Source organism: Staurois parvus, unplaced genomic scaffold, assembly GCF_062004578.1.
Source record: "Staurois parvus isolate SC_StPar_1 unplaced genomic scaffold, SC_StPar_1.0 ptg000209l, whole genome shotgun sequence".
In the NCBI taxonomy this organism is placed as follows: Eukaryota; Metazoa; Chordata; class Amphibia; order Anura; family Ranidae; genus Staurois; species Staurois parvus.
The window spans coordinates 607,508-630,852 of NW_028318005.1; the positions used below are offsets into that span (position 1 = coordinate 607,508).

At 40.2% G+C, this 23,345-nt stretch overlaps 1 protein-coding gene across 5 annotated transcripts in view; it reads left to right on the top strand.

Moving 5' to 3' along the window:
- The window catches only part of PHF2 (PHD finger protein 2), a 412,799-nt gene that overhangs the window by 271,810 nt on the left and 117,644 nt on the right, over positions 1-23,345 (top strand). For all 5 annotated transcript variants that reach the window (XM_089678677.1, XM_089678680.1, XM_089678679.1 and 2 more), the window contains exons 4-6: positions 8,196-8,356; positions 10,163-10,304; positions 23,149-23,335. In XM_089678677.1, coding sequence (XP_089534803.1) covers positions 8,196-8,356; positions 10,163-10,304; positions 23,149-23,335 — 490 coding nt within the window. The remainder of the gene's footprint in view (positions 1-8,195; positions 8,357-10,162; positions 10,305-23,148; positions 23,336-23,345) is intronic.

Consider the following 23,345-nt stretch of genomic DNA (forward strand, 5'->3'; position numbering starts at 1 on the left):
TTTGAAATTTTTAAAAAATTACATTTTTAAAAAAATGATTATTATATAATAAAACATTGCTGTTTCAATGCATTTCACATATATTTTGTCCTGTGCCCTGCCTACATTTTGACTGTTCTTTCTGCCTGGAAACTTAGAAAAGTCCATGGCGTCCAAAAAGCGTCCCTTTATGTCAAAAGCGGTTTTAGATGGGCTAGAGAACAGCGATAGTAAATCAGAACCACTTGCAGAATTGAGTGATAATGATTCGTGGGGAAATTCGTCATCAGACACTGAAAACAATTTTACGACTTTGCTCAGCGATGTGCGAATTTTCCTCTGTATTTCAAATTTCAGTGTTTTTGGTTTGATTATATTATTGAATTAAATGTATTATTATTATATTATTATTTTTTATGATTATTAATTAAATTATAATTTATGATTTTGTGTTTCAAGTTTTATCATATCCGGAATGTTTAATAGACTCTTGTTTGGACAGATTTCAGTGAGTTATTCCTAAAAATTACAGCCTACAATAAAAAACTACATATTTCCATGCAAAAAAATGGTACTGCTTTCAGCACCAAAAATCAGAAATAATCATACCGCCAGGGAGGTTAAGCACCTTTTGTATTCTGCTGTACATGTTACGATAATGACTAGACTCCAGGCAGCATTGAGTTATTAGTATTTCCCCCCCCAGATCTACCCTCAATCCCTCCGACACTAATAAAGCATAACTGCTTTGTCACTCAGAGAATCTGCTGTCATTTTTTTTTTGTTAAATCTGGAAATCTGAGTTTTTATGAAGTCTGGAAATCTCAGGAACAGTGACAAAATTGAGCACATCCTGTCTAGTAAGTTTTCTTTTTGATAGGAAAGCTTGTCATTTCAAAATTCAAAAATTCAAAATGTAGCTTTTTAAGATGCTTTCTTTTATCTTGCACTTCCTGACATGACTGTACCTAGGTACTTGCAGCCTCATAGTTGTTTATCTGCAGTGGGAGACCATAGGCACTGCAGCCTCTGACTACTAGTTTCATATACTGTAATTTGGTGATATGATACTCTGTTGCTCAACTGTTCTTCTCGCTGGAGAGGACAATGTTCAACCTTCCCTGCTGTTTTTTAAATATTATTATATTAAACATTACCACACCTGTGAGCAAATCACCAGACATAATGGAGGCAGCTTTGACATAAGGATTCTTTTACTTTACCAGAATTGCCCCATCCACACAGAGAAACGGTGTTAAACAAGGCATAGGAAATCAGATCAGCTTTAGCTCAGGGGCACCTGACAAAGTCTTTTGATATAACAGTAGGGGAAAGCTGTGGGTGACGTCATCACGCCGGACAATCCAGGACCAGATAGCAGGAAATGATGTGAAATATATCTTCTGTGCAGCCTGATTATTAGGTTGAAAAGTGGGTGCATTCTGGAGAGAAAATGAAAATGTGAGTGATTTTAACCTTTTTAGTAAAGAATTGTTTTATATGGAGTGTATTGTGGTCCGATTTGATTTATCTTGAGCCACTGCGGAAGAAAGCAGGAAGGAGATAAAGGAGACAGAGATCAGTCCCAGTTATTGAGGAAAGAGTGTGTGACCTTAAAGCAGAACTAAGGGGAAGAATACTCATCAATGCTCCAATGGTCTGATGCCCACAGGGTACCTCTATGGTGCCATCTTCTTTTCACGGGCTTCTTCCATGTGCTGGTTCTTGGCCATCTTAATTGGATGGTGCTAGATGATGTCACCCTTGCGCATGAGCGGGAGTCATTTACCCCAACACATGGCGCTGTGCCAGGATTGTAAACAGAACTGTGCATGCACATTTCCATGTACTTAATGCAGAGGATTGCGAACAGGCTGGTAGGTTTTTGTTTTTATTGCAGATGGGACATTGTATGTTTGTTTAGCAATAAAGAACCTGCATGTTTGCAATTCTTTATTGTTTGCCTTTAGTTCCACTTTAAGTTATATCATAGGGTCCATTCTAAAAGATGAGGATGTGAGGCAGGATTCCAATTAAGGGTTCTCACCAAGGATGGAATTGCACTAAAATGGTTCTTTTTTGGAAAAAAAAAGGTCATTTGCACTTAAAGTAAAAATATAGATGGAGTAAATGGTATGACCCCTGTCAGATTTATTTATTTATTTTTGCCATCTGTGTCCCATTGGAGAGATTTACCTTCACTTCTTGTCCCATAGCCAAAACAGCAATAGACAGGAAATCCCAGCAAATTAAGTGCATCCCTTGGGGTCCTCCAGGTCACCAAAAGGCTGTTTGATCTCTTCTCTGTTTCTATCCTTCTTTTACTGTCTCTAATCCATCAGCCGTTAATACAGAGTCCCGGGGGGACTCTGCACATGCTCAGTTTGGTGTGTATTGCTAGAGAGGTTTTTTTTTTTTTTTGTTTGGGGGGTGGGTGCATGTGATCAGCACAGGGCAAATCAGGACTGTCCAGACAGAGGGTCAGGGGCCATGCAGCATCATAAGATGGTCAGACGAGAGTGAAAACTCCTCTTACCAGCTTTAACCAGCGCTTGGCCAGAAACTGATAGAAGTCACACGACTGCTATATACTGCTGATTAGAAAAGATATTTAGCAGTTTATATTGACTACAAAAATTGAATTTCCATGTTTTGTGTACTGTGTGAGACCAAATGTAGTGAATGAAGGGTCCTAGGTTTAGTAACATAAGTTCAGAAAAAAGGAGGCGGAGAGCTGAACTTAAGCTCTGCAGAGCTCAGTGAGGAGAGCTCTAATAGCTGATTGGAGGGAAGATACACACACCCCTCCACTCATCTTACAAGAACAGAGCTGAGGCTGTCAATCTGCTGGAAGTCCCTCCCCTGTGACCATTTTTCTCTTGGTATCAGGAAAACTTGTCAGAAGTGAGTCATTCTGATAGAAGAGGAACAAAGCAGAAGACAGAAATAACACTTAGTGCTCTTAAGTGAGACAAGAACACACTATAGAGGGATATGCTTTGTTTATATTTCATGTCTTAGGTTTACAACCACGTTAAGGTTTCATGTGCGCAAGTCTTGATCCTGTCTTTGGTTCAGAACTGTACTAAGTTCTATGATATTGCTGATGCTCTTGTGGATAAAGGAACCAGGGGACAATGGAGACACATTAGAATCTGGTCTTTTGCTGCAGTCATATACCTGGAGAAAAACCTCTGCTTTGTGAGAACCACTTCTTTGGGGAGTCTGAGCATCCATACAAAGGACTGTCCAATTTAGAGAAATGGTGCAGTAGCTTTGGGTTTCCCATCTGCATCCTTCTGTTCTACAAGTTCTGCAATAAAGTTGAAGGATAGACTTACAAAGGCTGGATTGCCCTCGAAAATTCTAAGAAGTCGGTGAAACTGCCTAGGGCCAAAGGACGTTGTTTCTCAATGGCGGGCCCACTTGAAGTTACAATGTGCAATTGTATGGATCTGAAATAACCAATAGGCTCCAATATTTGTACCTCTCACTTGTAGAAGAGTCTGTGGACTTTAACTTGAACACTCCGAAGGCCTTATTATGACATTGATGCATAGCCGTTTATTAACAACAGATTCTGTTTTATGCTCAATCGCTGTTTTTCCCATTTGAAAACAACATGAATTGTTAATAAACTGTCGTGCGCTGTATTAATAATTCTTTGCATGTCGGCCTTACCATCCATCTCGTGTCATGTCTCATTTCTCATGTCATGTAACCAATTTGTTTAAATAAATGTTTTCAAATGAATCAATAAATGCCTAATAGGCATGTCTGTTTTTTATGTATATAATCCATAAATTAAATCAATAATTCATTACAAGTGTAACTGTATTCTAGAGCCTGTCATAACACTCTTTTGTAGTTAGCACATTTTCTTTTAAGTTTCATATGTAGAAATACATGAGTTCTTCATGAAATGAAGTGATTTTTAATATGAAAAGACAGCGATTTAGATTACTTGTATAATTAAAGAAGATCGTGTCTCCATCAGTTTAAAAAAAATCTGCAACCCTCTGAAAAGTCACACAGTAAGTTCAGAATTACAAAGTCAGATCCACATCTCCTGCTCTGAGATTTGCTTCCTATCTGTCAATTTTTTAAGATCGCAGCCAGTCCTGCTTCTACCTGACTGGGCATCGCAGTGACTCAGGTGCAAGCTGCACTATCAGTCATGATGACATAGAGGACAGGGTTGCGGGAGTTCAGTACTGCTTGACCACTTACCAACCGCAATACATATTTATATCTCAACATTACCGAGATGATGTCATTCCGGAGTTGTTGTTTTTTTTTTATGGGTGATGCAGTTTTTTGTAAAAGCAGTCCTAGCAGCTAATTAGCCACTGGATTGCTTTTACAGGCAGTGGAAGGAGAGGAGGCCCCCCCCCCCCCCTCCCGCCCCGACACCAGGCTCTCCCGGGCATACTAAAGAGGTGTTTGAGGACCGGAAAGTCCCTGATCATCTCTATGATATACAAAAGAGTATTTAGTCACTTACGGTTTTGGTCTTTTGGTTGCAGGTTACTACCTTCAAGGGATGGCTTCTGGTCAAACCGATCTGGGTTTGCCAGGGTTTAATTTCTCCCCTGTCTGGTACAGCGTACTTCTGTTTATGGAGGGATATGTGACATTGCTGGGCTAATCACTTAAGCAGGCCATACATGGGTCATACATGTTTTTTCTGTAATCCGATGGTGCCACCAATGATTTTGAAAATTGGTTGTTTTCACTAATTTTCCAGCATGCCCGATAAACGAACTGGGGAGGAACCACGAAAATCGTCCAGTGCCATTGCCCCACTAACAGCGAAAATCGGCCGATTACTCTTAGGTCCGATTTTCAAATCGAAAAACCGTTCGAAAATCGACCCATGTATGGCCGGCCTTAGTAGTGGCACTGTTGCATGTGAAAAGTCTACAGCTCACCCAGCGTGACTTCTTTTCCTGACAGGGGTATTATACCTGAACTATTTTTCATAAAAATTGTAAACGCTCCATATAAGTGGTATCATTACATTGTTTTATGTAATCTGGAGTTCATTTTAAAGAATACCGCAGACAAGACACTCAAGTAGATGATATTCACATTAAAGAGCCACTTATATATGTGATTTTTTGAGGGGAGGGGGGCTTAAAAAATGTATATAATCAAGGCATTGAATGAAAACATCTGGCAAGATTACACTGGTTCTTTGTAGTCAGAACCCAATCTAGCCATTTCCCATAATGCAGTTTTACTTACCAGAGAATACCTTTTCCATGTCTCTGTTTATTATCCTTTGAAGTCTAAGTACTTAGCTGAGAGGAACCTTCATTCAGGTACTAATGCATATCACAATCAGACTAAAAGAAATTCCAGACATATACCCTGACATTATGTTACTTTGCTGGTCATTTTTATCCTGTATTTCTTGAAAGGAGTTCTATGGTCACAACATACACTTTCATTTTAGACCATCAGCATTGTAATAACAATGCAAATGATAGTTATTTTTGACAATCCAATATAAGTTTACTTGAAAATCCCCTTTCATGTTGTGAGTGCTGTCTGTCTGCTGGTCATCTCTTTCCACAACTTCCCGGATTCCCAGCATGCTTTTGAGCTTCTCCACTGCTATTTACTTTTTTCTAAGGACTACATATCCCATGGTACCTTGCTGCCTTGCAAGCTGTGATCCCTTTACTGACTCCGCCTCTTGAAATTCCCCCTCCTAGCACCTCTGTAGTTAAAGCGGAGCTCCAGTCCCCATAATCAGTTTTTTTTAAATTCCCTTGTGATTGTTATTACTTGTACATTTAAATTACAATACTGTTAGAACAGTATTCGTGCTTGTTAGCTTAAAATCTTTAAAAATGTACCTGATCTCAGATGCAGGCAGGTGGCCATTTAGGATGTGGGCATCTGAAGCCCACTTGTGTCTTTTTCCGGGATTCGGTGCAGCTGGCTACCCGGCATGCACCTCCCGATCTCGAGCCTGCACAGTAATGACACTGCACGGCGCATTGTTTTAAGTGCAGGTTGCCGTAGCAATGGCGGCGTCACGGAAGTACCCACCCTGTTCCTATGGAAACCTGTCAATCACATTACATTATTAGGCTTCCCAAAGACTCCTGGGATAGATGACGCCGATATCCCAGGAGTCAATGGGAATCGCCTACTGACGTCATCGCCTAGGCAGCCGGGACAGGAAGTGCCGCTAGAAGAATTATAATAAAGGTATTTAGAAACAAACAAACAAACAAACAGAAAAATGATTTCCATTTTGCACTGTACATTGGAGGGGCATTTGAAATATTTGAAGTTTAAAAAAAGACTGGAAATCCACTTTAAGAAGGCAGGCTCTGTGAATTCTGTGAAATAGTAGTACCTACTCACAAGCCATAGCAAGTTTTACATTTTTCAGGATTGCTCAGATTAATAGAAGTAGGTTAGAAATAATTGAAATACAACATGGAAATAAATATATGATTTTACATTTTGACCATAGATACACTTTAAGGTGTTAACCCCAGTTGCACATCTATATTTTTTCAGCATTTCTGTTTCTCATTCTTCCTGCAGCTGTCATAGGCTATAGTTCACTTAGCTTTAATGCATGTTTGTGTGTAATTCCAAAGACATTTACAAACACAGCCAAATCTTGTATACCACATGCTTAATATATCAGTGTATCAGTGCTAATAAGTTTCTGACAGCCAACGGATTTATTTTTACCTTGGAATGTATATCTGATTGGTGAATGGACAAGCAGAGAGAGAGAGCTATACAGTGTAATCTTCAGAATTTAGACATGCCCAGAGCTCATGTGAAGAGCTCCGTGACACCTGGCTGCAGTGGTTTAATTTGAAGGAATAGTGCCCCATCGTTGGTGTTATTTAAAGGAATAGTGCTCCATTGTTGACTTTCATTTAAAGGAATAGTGCCCCATTGTTGGTGTTAGTGGAAGGAATAATACTCTCTCGTTGGTGTCAGTAGGAGGGGGAGTGCCCCATCATTGGTGTCATTTGAAGGATAGTGCCCCGTTGTTGGGGTAATTTGAAGGAATATTGTCCGATTGTTGGTGTGAGCGGAAGGAATAATACTCCATCGTTGGTGTCAGTAGGAGAAAAAGTGCCCCATCATTGGTGTCAATTGAAGAATAGTGTCCCACCTTTAGTGTCAGTAGGCGGAATAGTGCCCCACTGTTGTGTCAATGGAGGGAATGGTAAATCATTGTCGTTGTTAGTGGGAGGAATAACGCCTCATATCAGTAGGAGGAACAGTGCCCCATCAATAGTGTTAGCAGAAGGAATAATGCTCCATCATTGTGATGACAGTATCAGTAGGAGGAAGAGTGCCCCATCATTGGTGTCATTTGAAGGATAGTTCCTCATTGTTGGTGTCAGTGGAAGGAATGGTGCCTCATTGTTGGTGTCAGTAGGAGGAATAGTGCCCCATCGTTGGTGTCATTTGAAGGATAGTTCCCCATCTTTAGTGTCAGTGAGGGGAATAGTGCCACACTGTTGGTGTCAGTGGAGGGAATAGTACATCATCGTTGGTGTTAGTGGGAGGAATAGTGCCTCATATCAGTAGGAGGAACGGTGTCCCATCCTTGGTGTTAGCGGAAGGAATAAGGCACCATTGTTGTTGTTGGTAGGAGGAATAGTGCCCCATCGTTGGTGTCATTTGAAGAATAGTGTCCCATCATTGGTGCCAGTGGATGGAATAGTGCCTCATTGTTGTTGTTGGTATGAGGAATAGTGCCCCATCGTTGGTGTCATTTGAAGGCTAGGGTCCTATCTTTAGTGTCAGTAGCTAGAATAGTGCCGCACTGTTGATGTCAGTTGAAGGAATGGTGCCTCATCATTGATGTTAGTGGGAGGAATAGTGCCCCAAGGCAAGCAGAAAGGGCCACATTCAACCCATAGGCCACAGTTTGGAAACCACTATTCTAGAGAATGCATAAAAAATTAAGTATGAACTTCTATGCTTTGTGGATCACCTTTTGCATCTCTCCATGTTGACAGTATATCAGTTTTGGTTTATTAAATGCTCATTATTTATCTGTCATGTCAGTAGATTAGGTCACATGGTGCACTTTGATTTGCCAGGAAGTCATTGGTCTGCTCTATGGTGTGAACACTTCTTAAAAAAAGATTTACAACAATTGAACTTTGCACTTCTTTTAAAATAGGTCTGACTAATAATAAATGTTGGTATTTTTCTTACAGTGCTGAGGATGTGGTGACTAAACTGAATGGCAATCAGTTGACAGTGGAGTATTTTGAAGACACTGGTTTTATAGAACCAATTCTGGTGCCAAAGAAAGATGGTCTTGGCCTTTCTGTACCCGCTCCAACCTTCTATGTCAGTGACGTGGAGAATTACGTTGGTAAGTTCCTACTCTCTGTCATCATGTGTACTTTATTTGTGACAATATGAAATACACCAATAGTTTCAGACAGTTGAGGGCATGGTGTACCTTCATTCTATCACAAATGATGGAAGTTACGTTTATTTTTTTTTCCTATGCACAGAGGCAAACAGATAATTTATATATGCTGCTGTGCATTCAGCTGTACAGTATGTCAAGGCAAAACAAAAAGAAACCTATTCAGTACATATCTATGATACATATAATTCTCCCCTTGGCTTATCCCTTTAAACTCACTGCAATTACAGAAAAACAACTGTTGTGTACCAAACATATAGTGTGCTTCTACCATTCTCTTTGACATGGCAACACTGTATTTCATCTCTGAATTGCTAAGCAAATGGTGTCAGCCCTGCCTACTTCTTTTCTGTTGCATCACAAAGAACACATACCTGTCTCTCCACAACCCCTCCTTGAGCACAGCTTTCAGGAGCTGAAAACAGAACTTTCAGAACTGTTGCTTTATAGCACAGATGAAGACTTTGCAATATATAGGGAGATATTTACTAAAAACTGGAGAGTGCAAAATCTGGTGCAGCTCTGCATAGAAACCAGTCAGCTTCCAGGTTTTATTGTCAAAGCTGAATTGAACAAGCTGCATTTAGAACCTGATTGGCTACCATGTAGAGCTGCACCAGATTTTGAGTGCACCAGTTTTAGTAAATCTTCCCTATAGAGTTATCAGTCCAGAATCATCTTACTCCTTTACAGTCCAGCACTTTAATATATCGGTCAATACACAGAGGCCCAATGAAGTGGGAAATCTAGATCCCTCCTCAAAAAATGTTGCCTTGTTTCCTTTGATTTTTTTTTATGAGATTTTGATAATTTTTAACTCTTTGTCATCGTGTGCTTTCTCTTCTAAAAGTTCTTGGCTTTTGACCGAGGCACCTTCCAGGGTTGTCTACCAGTGTCACTTTATTCTATGCAATATACCTTATTCTGCACTGCAATTTCAAATAAGCTTCAGTTTTATTGACTGCCAACCGCCATCCATACCTATAACACTGCATAAAAAAACTAAAGCGTAGTGATGGGACAGCACACCAACTTGAGGTCCAGAGTAAAGCCTGCCATAGATGGTTCGAATCTTGGCTGTTTCAGCAGGGAACGTCTGAGATATAAACCATCTATGGGCAGGCTGATTGTTCCCTATTTGGTTGTTGTAAGACTTGGGTACAACCAGCCTGTTCGATTTATCATGCGATTATTGCCAGGGGCTATAGCCACTAGCAATAATCACTGTGTTGTCCTAGCAGGAACGGCCCTCTCCCACGCCTCTCTTCCTGGAGAACACAATGGCTACATGGAATGTTCAAACGATTTTCTTTCCTGCAATCTGTGGTTGCAGAAAGAACATTACATAGTCTACAACCGGCTTAAGTGTTTACTGAAGTCTCATATTAGTATAATGTTTTTCTGATACAAGACTTCTGTAGACAATTACTTGGACATCAAGTTGGTGTGCTAGCTCTACTCTGCTCTTTGGATTTGATAATGTCTCCATTTAGCCATGCACCCACCCCCACAGATGGGTCTGTATGAAGTTTGTGTGTTGTGTTGTGGTTTGATGCATTAAAAGCAGAAAAAGCCTGACAGATCCTAACTCCCCCTCCCCCTTGCCCAATCAGAACTGTAAAAAAAAAGTTTTGGTTAGCGTCACACTTTAATGCTGATTTGTCCACAGAACTTCAAGCTATTTTGTTCATATTTCATGTCTGAGGTTTGCAACCACTTTAACAGTTTCTACATTTTACTTTCCAGGTCCCGAGAGAGTGGTTGATGTCACCGATGTCACGAAGCAGAAAGACTGCAAGATGAAGTTGAAAGAGTTTGTTGACTATTATTATAGTACCAACAGAAAAAGAGTACTCAATGTCATCAACTTAGAATTCTCAGACACAAGGTGAGCCTAGAAATTATTTTTTGGCTACTTATTATGGGTTACAGTTCAGAGGGATGAATTTGCCGATAATTCACTTGTAGACCTGCAAAAATCTGTTTTATTTCATTAGTTCCAGACTCGCTAACCTCAGCTCGACCGTGACCCATGTGGTTTAAACTCATTAAACTCACTACACTATGGTGTCCATTTATAAAAGAGAGAAAAGCCAAGATACTGATGATATCAGCTGATCCTCTCATGTGTGCCAATTTATGAATAACAAAAAATGAACGGTGTACCCTTTAAATAATTCCCCAATTGCACCTAAACACTTTTCACCCCAAAAAGTGTATCATCCAAATATATATATATATAAAGTGCTAATATACTAAATAACACTAATAAATAAATACATACTACTGTCCAAAAATGATATTGTCCACAATAAAAAATAAAATATAATCAAATAAAATAAACAGAATAGACAAAAATCCTCCAGAAAGACAGTCTGCAAAAAGGCTTCCAGCCGAATGTAGATCCAGTGATTATGGAGATCGAACCAGAACATGGATATAACAAGCATGTAAGTCCCAATCCAAAAATGGCTATTCAAACTTAGCAAGTGGGAAATTCCTCCTCCATTACCATATAGATTCCCTCCAAAGCTGAGCAGATTATACTGATAAAGTTCATGTAAGAACTCATCCGGTCATGTTCTCAATGACTCCGGATAATGCCACCACAAACAGCAATAGGAAGTTCTTCAATACCACATAAATTTTATTGCATAAATGTCACATCATATTAAAATTACGAACAGACCCTCCATAGATCCTCAGGAACACTCCTCCTGTGTCTCTGAATGGAATTTCCAGGATCCAAGATGGCCGACCGGCAACTTCCTGTTACTCAACACGTCTTGACGTCACTTCCCTTTGACATGTTTCGTCACCTGACTTATTCATAAAGGGTAAGGACGTCTAGAAAGAAGGTCTTCCTTATATTGCTCTCTGAAATTGGCAATGAAATCAATCCCGCCATTTTGCTAAAGGTATCACCGCCCATACAGCACATCGCTATTATAACCCAATACCAGCGGCGAGTACATCTCATACTAAGCGCACTATCTATAAAACTTCATTGAAACATATATATTACATCATGAACTGATTTATGAAGTTGAGGAGAGGAGAATATGTTCATCACAGGACACACCCTTCTGCCATTCACTTTTACAGAGATGGCTGGTTTATGAAGGTGCGATCTGAAGATCTCACTGGCCATCTCTGTAAAAATATCTCTGTCCCGGGTTTTCTAGCCCAGGGATGGAGAATCTGGGTGAGAAGCTGATGTGATGTGACGAAAAAGGCTTCTTTCTTCCTAATATCACCACTAGTGGGGTAAAATAAATAAATAAACACACACACACACTATTGCCAAAAGCATTGGTCAGCCTGCCTTTACATGAACATGTAACTTTAATGACATCCCAGTCTTAGTCCATAAAGTTCAGTATTTAGTTGGCCCACCCTTTGCAGCTATAACAGCCTTGACTCTTCTTGGAAGGTTGTCCACAAGGTTTAGGAGTGTGTCTATGGGAATGTCTGACCATTCTTCCAGAAGCGCATTTGTGAGGTCAGGCTCTGATGTCGGATGAGAAGGCCTGGCTCGCAGTCTCCGCTTTAATTCATCCCAAAGGTATTGTATGGGGTTGAGGTCAGGACTCTGTGCAGGCCAGTCAAGTTCCTCCACCCCAAACTCGCTCATCCATGTCTTTATGGATCTTGCTTTGCACACTAGTGCACAGTCATGTTAGAACAGGAAGGGGCCATCCCCAAACTGTTCCCACAAAGTTGGGAGCATGAAATTGTCCAATATGTCTTGGTATGCTGACGCAATAAGCGTTCCCTTTACTGGAACTAAGGAGCCAAGGCCAACCCCTGAAAAACAACCCCACACCATAATCCCCCCTCAACCAAACTTTACGCTTGGCACAGTCTAGTCAGCCAAGTACTGTTCTCCTGGCAAACGCCAAACCCAGACACGTCCATTGGATTGTAAGACAGAGAAGCGTGATTCGTCACTCCAGAGAACACGTCTCCACTGCTCTAGAGTCCAGTGGTGGCATGCTTTACACCATTGCATCCGACACTTTGCATTGCATGTGATGTACGGCTTGGATGCAGCTGCTAGGCCATGGAAACCCATTCTATGAAGCTCTCTACACACTGTTGTTGTGCTAATCTGAAGGCCACACCAAGTTTGGAGGTCTTTAGCTATTGTCTCTGCAGACAGTTGGTGACTTCTGTGCACTGTGCGCTTCAGCATGCGCTGACCCCGCTCTGTCATTTTACGTGGCATACCAGTTCGTGGCTGATTTGCTGTTCTTCCCAGTTGCTTCCACTTGGTTATAATACCACTAACAATTGACCACAGAATATTTAGTAGCAAGGAAATTTCAGGGATGGACTTCTTGCAAAGATGGCAACCTGTGACGGTACCACTCTTGAATTTACTGTGCTCCTTATATTGACCCATTCTTTCACAAATGTTTGTAGAAGCAGTCTGCATTCCTAGGTGCTTGATTTGTACACACCTATGGCCATGGAGGCGTTTGGAGCAGCTAGATCCAATGATTTGGAGGGGTGCCCCAATACTTTTGGCAATATAGCGTGCGTGTGTGTGTATATATATATATATATATATATATATATACATACAGTATATATATATACAGTATATATATATATATATAGTGCTCAGCATAAATTTGTACACCCCTTTTGAAAAGTAAGATTTTACTCAATATCTCAATGAACACAAAAACTATTTCTGCTTTTTATAGAAATTTTGTTTAGCTCATTACATGAAAGTAAGGTTAATAATATAACTTAGATTATGAAATCTTCGGTTTTGCGAAAATTATTTGAGGCAAAAATGAATACACCCCATAACAAAAACTGCTACATCTAGTATTTTGTATGACCTCCATGATTTGTAAGGACAGCACCAAGTCTTCCAGGCATGGCATGAATAAGTTGGCGGCATATTGCAACATCTATCTTCTTCCATTCTTCAAGAACGACCTCTTTTAGAGCCTGGATGCTGGATGGAGAGTGATTCTTAACTTGTCTCGTCAGAATTCCCCATAGGTGTTTGATTGGGTACAGATCAGGAAACATACTTGGTCACTGAATCACTTTCACCTTGTTCATCTTCAGAAATGCAACAGTGGCCTTAGATGTGTGTTTTAGATCATCGTTATATTGGAAAAGTGCACAATGACCAAGGGCATGGAGTGATGGTAGCATCTTCTCTTTCAATATAGAGCAGTACATCTGTGAATTCATGATACCATCAATGAAATGCAGCCCCACAGAAGGACACTGCCACCACCATATTTCACTGTAGGCATCGTGCATTTTTCTTTGTACTCTTGACCTTTGCAACAGTTTTGAAGCCATCAGTAAAACATTTATCTTGTTCTCATCACTCCAGATTACAGAGTTGCAGTAGTCTTCTTTTTCAGCAAGGGCCCTGGCAAATTCTAGGCAGGCTTCTTTGTGCAAGGGGTTTAGGAGAGGCTTCCTTCGTGGACAACACCCATGCATGCCATTCCACTGCAGTGTACGCTGTATTGTGTCATGGGAAACAATCACCCCGGTTTGGCTTTCTACTTCTTTAGCTAACTGCAGTGAACTTGCATGGCAATTTTCTTCAATCCTTCTCATCAGAAGACACTCCTGTCAAGGTGTTAACTTCTGTGGACGGCCAGGATGTCTTTGTGAGATGTTTTTTTGTAGGCCTTCCCTTTCTTGTGTAAAGAAATAATTTTCTTTCTCAGGCCTTGTGACATTTCTCTTCCTTGTGGTTCCATTGCTGACAGCATGAAATGGAAGGGGGTTTTCTTTGTTATGTAACGTCCTTTTATAATCAACTGTCTGGTGGACACCTGTTTAATGAATAATTAGACTCACCTGTAGTTGAATTCTTGTTAATTAGGATTTTGCTGTCTAAAATTTAGTTTTGCACCTAAGATTTTCATTGCGGTGTATTCATTTTTGCAACCTGGTCTTGAATGAATTTGTTACTTTTTTGTGTGTGCAAATGACCAAATATTGTTTGCAATCAATGGCCCACATTTGTGGGAGTATTTTGTAGTATAGTATCCCATAGAAAATGTTGATTCTGAAAGGAAAGTAAACGTTTTTTGACAAATCTGTTAAGGTGTACTTATTTATGCAGAACACACATCAGATCTCAGGGGGAAAAATATCATGCTGGATATCTATACTGATATGGACTGGGTAATGTGTTAGGAACGTAAGGATGCCCCATCGTTTGATGGAAATGAAAATTATCAACCTACAGAAGACTGAATTCAAAAACACCCCGAAAATCAAAGTGAAAAAAATAATGCAGCAGGCTAGTTCATTTTGCTGAGGTTTCATTGCAGCAACTCAAAATGGTACTCAGTAGGTTGTATTGCCCCCACGTGCTTGTATGTATGCCTGATAATGTCGGGGCATGCTCCTAATGAGATGATGGATGGTGTCCTGCGGTATTTCCTCCCAGATCTGGACCAGGGTATCACTGGTGGTGTCGGATGGACTGAAACATGATATCGCAGAGGTTTTCTATTGGAGTTAGATCAGGGGAGCGTGGGGGGCCATTCAATGGTATCAATTCCTTCATTCTCCATGAACTGCCTGCATACTCTTGCCACATGAGGCCGGACATTGCCGTGCACCACGAGGAACACAGAACCCACTGCACCAGCGTAGGTTCTGACAATGGGTCCAAGGATTTCATCCCGATACCTAATGGCAGTCAGGGTGCCATTGTCTAGCCTATAGAGGTCTGTGCGTCCCTCCATGGATATGCCTCCCCAGGCCATCACTGACCCACCACCAAAATTATCATGCTGAACAATGTTACAGGCAGCATAACGTTGTCCACAGCTTCTCCAGACCCTTTCACATCTGTTACATGTGCTCAAGGTGAACCTGCTCTCATCTGTGAAATGCACAGGGCGACGTTGGCCACTAGAGGACATCGGGCCCTCAGGCTACCCTCATGAAGTCTGTTTCTGATTGTTTGGTCAGAGACATTCACACCAGTGGCCTGCTGGAGGTCATTTTGTAGGTCTCTGGCAGTGCTCATCCTGTTCCACCTTTCAAAAAGGAGCAGATATGGGTCCTGCTGATGGGTTAAGTACCTTCTAAGGCCCTGTCCAGCTCTCCTATAAGTAACTGCCTGTCTTCTGGAATCTCCTCCATGCTTTTGAGACTGTGCCGGGAGACACAGCTAACCTGGCAATGGCACGTATTGATGTGTCATCCTGAAGGAGTTGGACTGCCTGTTCAACCTCTGTAGGGTCCAGGTATCGCATTATACTACCAGTAGTGACACTGACCCTAGCCAAATGCAAAACTAGTGAAAAACAGTCAGAAAAGATGAATAGGGAAAAAATGTCAGTGGCCCCCACCTGTAAAACCATTCCTGTTTTTGGGGTCATCTCATTGTTGCCCATCTAGTGCACCTGTTGTTAATTTCATTAACACCAAAGCAGCTGAAACTGATTAACAACCCCCTCTGCTACGTAACTGACCAGATCAATATCCCAGGAGTTTCATTGACTTGATGCTTGACTCAGATTAAAAAGTGTTCCTTTAATTTTTTTGAGCAGTATATATACAGTCAGGTCTATAAATATTGGGACATCAACACAATTCTAACATTTTTGGCTCTATACACCACCACAATGGATTTGAAATGAAATTAACAAGATGTGCGTTAACTGCAGACTGTCAGCTTTAATTTGAGGGTATTTACATCCAAATCAGGTGAACGGTGTAGGAATTACAACAGTTTGCATATGTGCCTCCCACTTGTTAAGGGACCAAAAGTAATGGGACAGAATAATAATCATAAATCAAACTTTCACTTTTTAATACTTGGTTGCAAATCCTTTGCAGTCAATTACAGCCTGAAGTCTGGAACACATAGACATCACCAGACGCTGGGTTTCATCCCTGGTGATGCTCTGCCAGGCCTCTACTGCAACTGTCTTCAGTTCCTGCTTGTTCTTGGGGCATTTTCCCTTCAGTTTTGTCTTCAGCAAGTGAAATGCATGCTCAATCGGATTCAGGTCAGGTGATTGACTTGGCCATTGCAGAACATTCCACTTCTTTCCCTTAAAAAACTCTTTGGTTTCTTTTGCAGTATGCTTTGGGTCATTTTCCATCTGCACTGTGAAGCGGCATCCAATGAGTTCTGAAGCATTTGGCTGAATATGAGCAGATAATATTGCCCGAAACACTTCAGAATTCATCCTGCTGCTTTTGTCAGCAGTAAAATCATCAATAAATACAAGAGAACCAGTTCCATTGGCAGCCATACATGCCCACGCTATGACACTACCACCACCATGCTTCACTGATGAGGTGGTATGCTTAGGATCATGAGCAGTTCCCTTCCTTCTCCATACTCTTCTCTTCCCATCACTCAGGTACAAGTTGATCTTGGTCTCATTTGTCCATAGGATGTTGTTCCAGAACTGTGAAGGCTTTTTTAGATGTCGTTTGGCAAACTCTAATCTGGCCTTCCTGTTTTTGAGGCTCACCAATGGTTTCCATCTTGTGGTGAACCCTCTGTATTCACTCTGGTGAAGTCTTCTCTTGATTGTTGACTTTGACACACATACACCTACCTCCTGGAGAGTGTTCTTGATCTGGCCAACTGTTGTGAAGGGTGTTTTCTTCACTAGGGAAAGAATTCTTTGGTCATCCACCACAGTTGTTTTCCGTGGTCTTCCGGGTCTTTTGGTGTTGCTGAGCTCACCGGTGCGTTCCTTCTTTTTAAGAATGTTCCAAACAGTTGTTTTGGCCACACCTAATGTTTTTGCTATCTCTCTGATGTGTTTGATTTGTTTTTTCAGCCTAATGATGGCTTGCTTCACTGATAGTGACAGCTCTTTGGATCTCATCTTGAGAGTTGACAGCAACAGATTCCAAATGCAAAAAGCACACTTGAAATGAACTCTGGACCTTTTATCTGCTCTTTGTAATTGGGATAATGAGGGAATAACACACACCTGGCCATGGAACAGCTGAGAAGCCAATTGTCCCATTACTTTTGGTCCCTTAACAAGTGGGAGGCATATATGCAAACTGTTGTAATTCCTACACCGTTCACCTGATTTGGATGTAAATACCCTCAAATTAAAGCTGACAGTCTGCAGTTAAAGTACATCTTGTTCATTTAATTTCAAATCCATTGTGGTGGTGTATAGAGCCAAAAATTTTAGAATTGTGTCGATGTCCCAATATTTATAGACCTGACTGTATATATATTATGGCCCATTCACACCTGGACAGTGCAGAATCATGGGCAGAATGGCACAATTCTGGCCCTGATTTCAAATCGCACTAAAATCATGTCACAATACGTGTACTTTTGGGTGCCATTCATTGTTAATGGTACTCTGAATACGGTTAGCAGACATGCCCAAAAAGGTTCAATTTGGCTTTTTGTGCCCCTTTTTATGCACATTTTGGTGCAGTTTTTTAATGTGTATTTTGGCTCATTGTCTTTAAACTACATTTTTGTGCGTGTTCCGTAAACACACGCATAATGCATGTCATGTTTGTGGTGTCATTAATTGTTAATGACACCCCAAAAGTGGCTAGCAGATATGCATTTTGCCAAAATGCACATATAAACTACATTAAAAAAAGCGCCAAAATATGTGTTAAAAGAAGCCCCAAAATGTGCGTTACAAACCACACCAACATGGGTGTTAAAATAACCTGTACCAAAATATGTTTTTCTAAAAGTTCCAAAATGCACATTAAAATATTGCCAAAATGTGCAATAAAAAGGGACAAAATACACATTTAAAGAATATGCAAAAATGTGCATTACAAAAAAAAGACTGCACGCTAAAAAAAAAGCGCCAATAGATGGTTTGTTTAATCTTGGTTTCACTTTTTATGCCCTGTACACACAATAAGAATATTGGACGATTGAACATCCATTTTTTTTTTTTTGCATGCTAGTCTCCATATTGAAAATGAAAAGTGAAGTAATGTATTGTATCTTCAGATGACTACTGTACCGATTAATCAAAAATCGTAAGATTTGGTATCATACAAGAAACATTTTCTTGCTTGTCCCTTAAGATATTGTTGCATGAATTGTCGTGATCGGCTCTTGATATTTTTTTAACATTTTTGTATGATTTTCTTATGTGTACGGGGAATTAAACTCCTTGTAATCTCCCAATATCACATCTTTATCCCAATGTAAATGATTGTAGGTTGAGTTATGTTTTTTTTTTACCCAATCACTGTTGACTTTGCAGAGTTACAGCGAGAAACGGGTATCTTCCTGTAATTTCTTCTTCATAGGATTTAAAGCATGACTCCACCTTATAAACAGATGAAATGCTTAGAATCATAATTGCCATACTGATCACCAAATATACTAATATCTTATTTGTAGAATGTTTTCATGCTGCAACCCAAATAACAGTATTAACATATTTATCACTGTCAAACATATCTGTCACTTGTCAAAAATCTCTGGAGTCTCACTGATCTCGACAATTTGCCTGTGTTAGACAGATAATTCATTAACAACTATAATAGACATGCTACTCTGCTTTACTGCTTGATAGGCTCTGCAATGACCAAATCCTCCATGCAGAGTTTTCCATTTAACTCTCATTTTGATGTCCATAGGGAATGAGTGTTTGTAATACCTCTGAAACAGAAGCAGATAGGGGGAAAAAAAGGATTTTTTTTAAAAACATTTTTTCTTTGTCTGTTACCTTTATCTTTTCTCATTATTGTGCCTTTGTAGTTCACCCACTGTCTCATTGTGTTCCCCTTTTCCCCCTGGTCCCTTTTATTGTCCTCCTTATACTTCTCTCTTACCATTTTTTTAATAAATTCTCTGTTCTTCTCTAATTCATTTGATTTTTCCCTTTCAGTGTTTTCATTATTTTGCATCTGTGGATAACAAACCTATTACCAACAAAATATCTAAGAAGTGAAAATGTGGTAATGGTAGATAGGACTGGTTATGAGAAGCAACCAAGGGATCTTGTATTAGCAATAGGCAGGTTGAAGAGTTTGATGATTCATAGACCTATTAAAGGAATATCCCATGCATTGTGATTTAGGCTCCAGACATTTATTTTCAAATGGAATAAGTTTAGAATCTGTTTTTTTTTCTTTTTTGCTGTGCCCTTACTGGAGATATTTCCCTTTCCCTCTGTTTGTTCACCAAGCCACACACAAGCAGTAGTAAAAACCTGGCAAAGTTTCAAACCCTTCTCCACTCTACCATAAAAAAGTGTTTCTATTATTGTGTGTGTTGGATAGATTTATCCTCACTTCCTCTCCCATTGATTATACAAGAAGTGATTGGTACCCTTTACACATTACAAACAACAAAAAATTTCCCAGCATAATTACCAGCTAGCCTACAATAAAACCAAAATAGCTCTGTCTAACTGCTCATATTAAAACAGAGGTTTTTGTTGCACACACTTGCAAATATATGTGAAAGTCGCAATGCCTGTCCGAAGGCTCCCCTTAATACTGCAGCCCTAACTCTGTAGTTTTGAGAGTCTCCAAGTTACATACCCTGTCCTAAACAAAGGATTTATGCTGGATTTCAACTGGACTATTTAAACTTGGGAGATCCTGAACATTAAGACTACAACTGCTCACTGTTCTTTCCTGGAATGACTGTCGTATTTATGTTGCTCTGAAGTTCCAACTTTACTTGCGTGTGTTTTTTCCACCAACCAATAATTTTGAAGCCAGAGACAGAAAAAAAACAGAAATACAGAAATATGCATGAGATCAAAATTGAATAGCTCTGTCTAACACAGTGGTTCTCAACCTTCCTAATGCCGTGACCCTTTAATACAGTCCCTCATGTTATGGTGACCCCCCAACTATAAAATTCTTTACCCAGTAATTATAATTCATGTGTCGTTTTACCTTCAATATGGCTGCTTTCAGCACAGTAGCTGCTTTCAACACAGTAGCTGCTTTCAACACAGTAGCTGCTTTCAACACAGCAGCTGCTTTCTACACAGTAGCTGCTCTGTACACATCGGAAATATGTGTTTTCCGATGGTCTTAGGCGACCCCTGTGAAAGGGTCGTTCGACCCCCAAAAGGGTCGCGACTCACAGGTTGAGAACCACTGGTCTAACAGTTCATAGTAAAACAGAAGATTTAGTTGCATACATTTGCAAATATATGTGAAAACCGCAGTGCCTCGCCATGGCTCTTCTGTTTACTGTGGTTCTAACTCTCTAGTTCTGAGAGTCTCCAGGTTGGAGCACATATTCAAATGGATAAATTCAGTTATTTTGGATAGAGTGCAGAGGGATTAGAACCCCTGTCATTTTGTATTGCTGCCTGTGCCCCCATTAAGGAGATTCAGCATCTCTATTTGCCCTGTTTATCATCATCATCATTATTGAAAGTAAAGGAAAATCCCAAATTTTTGGTTGTTCCGAGAAAAGTAATAGAGGGGAAAGCTTTGAATAGGGACACTAATTCTGGTGATCTGGGCTTTCCCAAGGGATTTCCTTAATTTTCAGGGATTTCCTTTCACTCCTGTTTGGCTGGAACTGGAAGTGAAGGGAAATCTTCCCTATAGCAAACAGATGGTGTAAAAAAAATCTGACGGGTTATAACCCTCCCTTGCTTTATCCAAAATGAAAAAAACAAGTTTTTCCTATATAAAATACGTCAAGGCGTGCAGACTCCTCTTTTATAATAAACTTGAATTAAATTTACTACACTATGGGCATTTCCCTTTGCTGCTCTTTGGTGAGCTTTTAAATCACCCAGAGCTCCCCCTGGTGACCATCCCTGTATCCAGAAGAGGCTGCACACAGGTCCTTAAAGGGGACTTCACACCTTTCCTGGGCTGTTTTCCTGCACTACCTTAATGAGGGATTTCGGGCAGACCTCCATTGATTAATACATTGAACATTATCTTTGCGCATCTAGTGAGTGCGCATTTTATCTATTTGTTGCCACTCACATAACTTTTTGCTGATTGATACACTACCGGGAATAACTGTGTCACCTTGGGCCTCAATTATATTTATATCTTATCTATGGACTCTAATATTTTAGGATTATTATTCATTGATTATTTTAATTGACACATATCAGTATATCATTCATCATATGATTTGTTGTATTATTGTAGTGCTGCACAATTTTATATATGTCTTTTTGAAGGTTTTATGGTTTCCTTTTAGTGTACAGCTGCTTTTTTTGTTATAAGCGCTCGCTGATTCCTCATTTATCCACGTTTTGCCTATAGTTCTACTTTAAGGGCAGGTTTGCCTGGAAGTAGCCCAATCCCTCCTTAAAGGCACAAGGACACATTGGACACCCAGCAAAATCACAATGGCAGGTGAAGTTATCCAATGTGTCCTCACATCAAATTCAGCCCACAAGCTGTACAGATAAGTGGCAACCACTCAAATCTATAACTAGCTTTTACAGTAAGGTGCACATGGAAGGGGCTTTGCAGATCACAGACAAATATTTCCCAGCACACTTACCAGCCAACCTGCAATAAAACCAAAATAGCCCTAACAGTTCATGTTAAACCAGAGTTTTTAGTTGCACATATTTGCAGATAACTGTGAAAGCCACAGTCCCTTGCCAAGGTTCCTATGTAAACTGCGGTCCTAAATCTATTGTTTTAACAGTCTCCCAAGTTGCGCACCCTGTCCAAAACAAAGGTTTTTTGAATATCTACTGGACCACTTACACTTGGGAGATCCTAAATATTAAGGCAATTGCTCACCATTCCTTCCTTGACTGGCTGTCATGTATTTAGGCTGCTCTGAAGTTCTGACTACTTGCATGTGTTTGTTCCACCAATAATTTTGAAGGCAGAGACAGAAAAAAACAGAAATACAGAAAGGAATGCCAGCCCAAAATTGGATAAAAGAGTGCAAGATAATTTTAACTGTTGATAAAAAAAAGGTCATATAAAAAGCGTGTTTCGGGGGGCATTGCATTGGCTGTTTTTTTATTAATTTTTTTTCCTGCTTGGATCTGGCACTCCTTTCTGTATTTCATTTTTTTTCTGTTTTAGCTACTGCTAGGTGCCCATTGAGGGAAGCCTTGTAGTGTGGGATCCATCTTGCTAGAGCTGTTGAGCTCTTTTGAAGTTTTATTTCATCTGACCACACTTGCAAGTCTAAAAGATCCCATCCTATCTTTCAGTATATTGTTCAAGAGACAGAGAGTTGGCAATGGCATATTCCATTTTTAGTTTCCTTTAAAGAGATTCCATCACCTTGCAGAACACAGTGACTTTGCAAAGTTTTCAGCGGACCCCCTGATATTCACCTTGCCAGGGCTCCACCGGGATGGTTACAGCCAGAAACTATACCCTTTGCATCCAGGTAGAGCAGTGCTTCTGGAATTGTGGAGCAAATAACCTCTTCCCATGTAATAGTTCTTGGGTTAGAAACCAATTGCTAGGCCTGAGCTCTGTCACATGACGGAAGGAGTGATGTCACAGCTGCCTGTACCATTGCAAACTGACGGAAGGAGTGATGTCACAGCTGCCTGTACCATTGGAAACTTTATCGTTGCGGCATAGGACGGAACAGGTGAATATCAGTGGGTTGGGGGCCCTTTGCTAAGATTGTCTTTTTGCTCCAAATGGCCAAGGTAGCAGTGTCTCTTTAACATGTAATCTTTGTACTGACCATTAAAAGAATGCATTGCATACACTTTGTGACATTGTTACTGTATTTTCCATTTCCAGAATGTTCATATATATTTTGTACATTTTATCAACAGAATGTCCAACTTTGTGGAAGCTCCAGAGATAGTTAAAAAGCTCTCTTGGGTGGAAAACCATTGGCCTGATGATGCTCTCCTAGCAAAACCAAAAGTGACCAAGTATTGTTTGATATGTGTGAAGGACAGTTACACCGACTTCCACATAGACTCCGGAGGAGCCTCGGCCTGGTATCACGTGCTTAAAGTAAGTCATA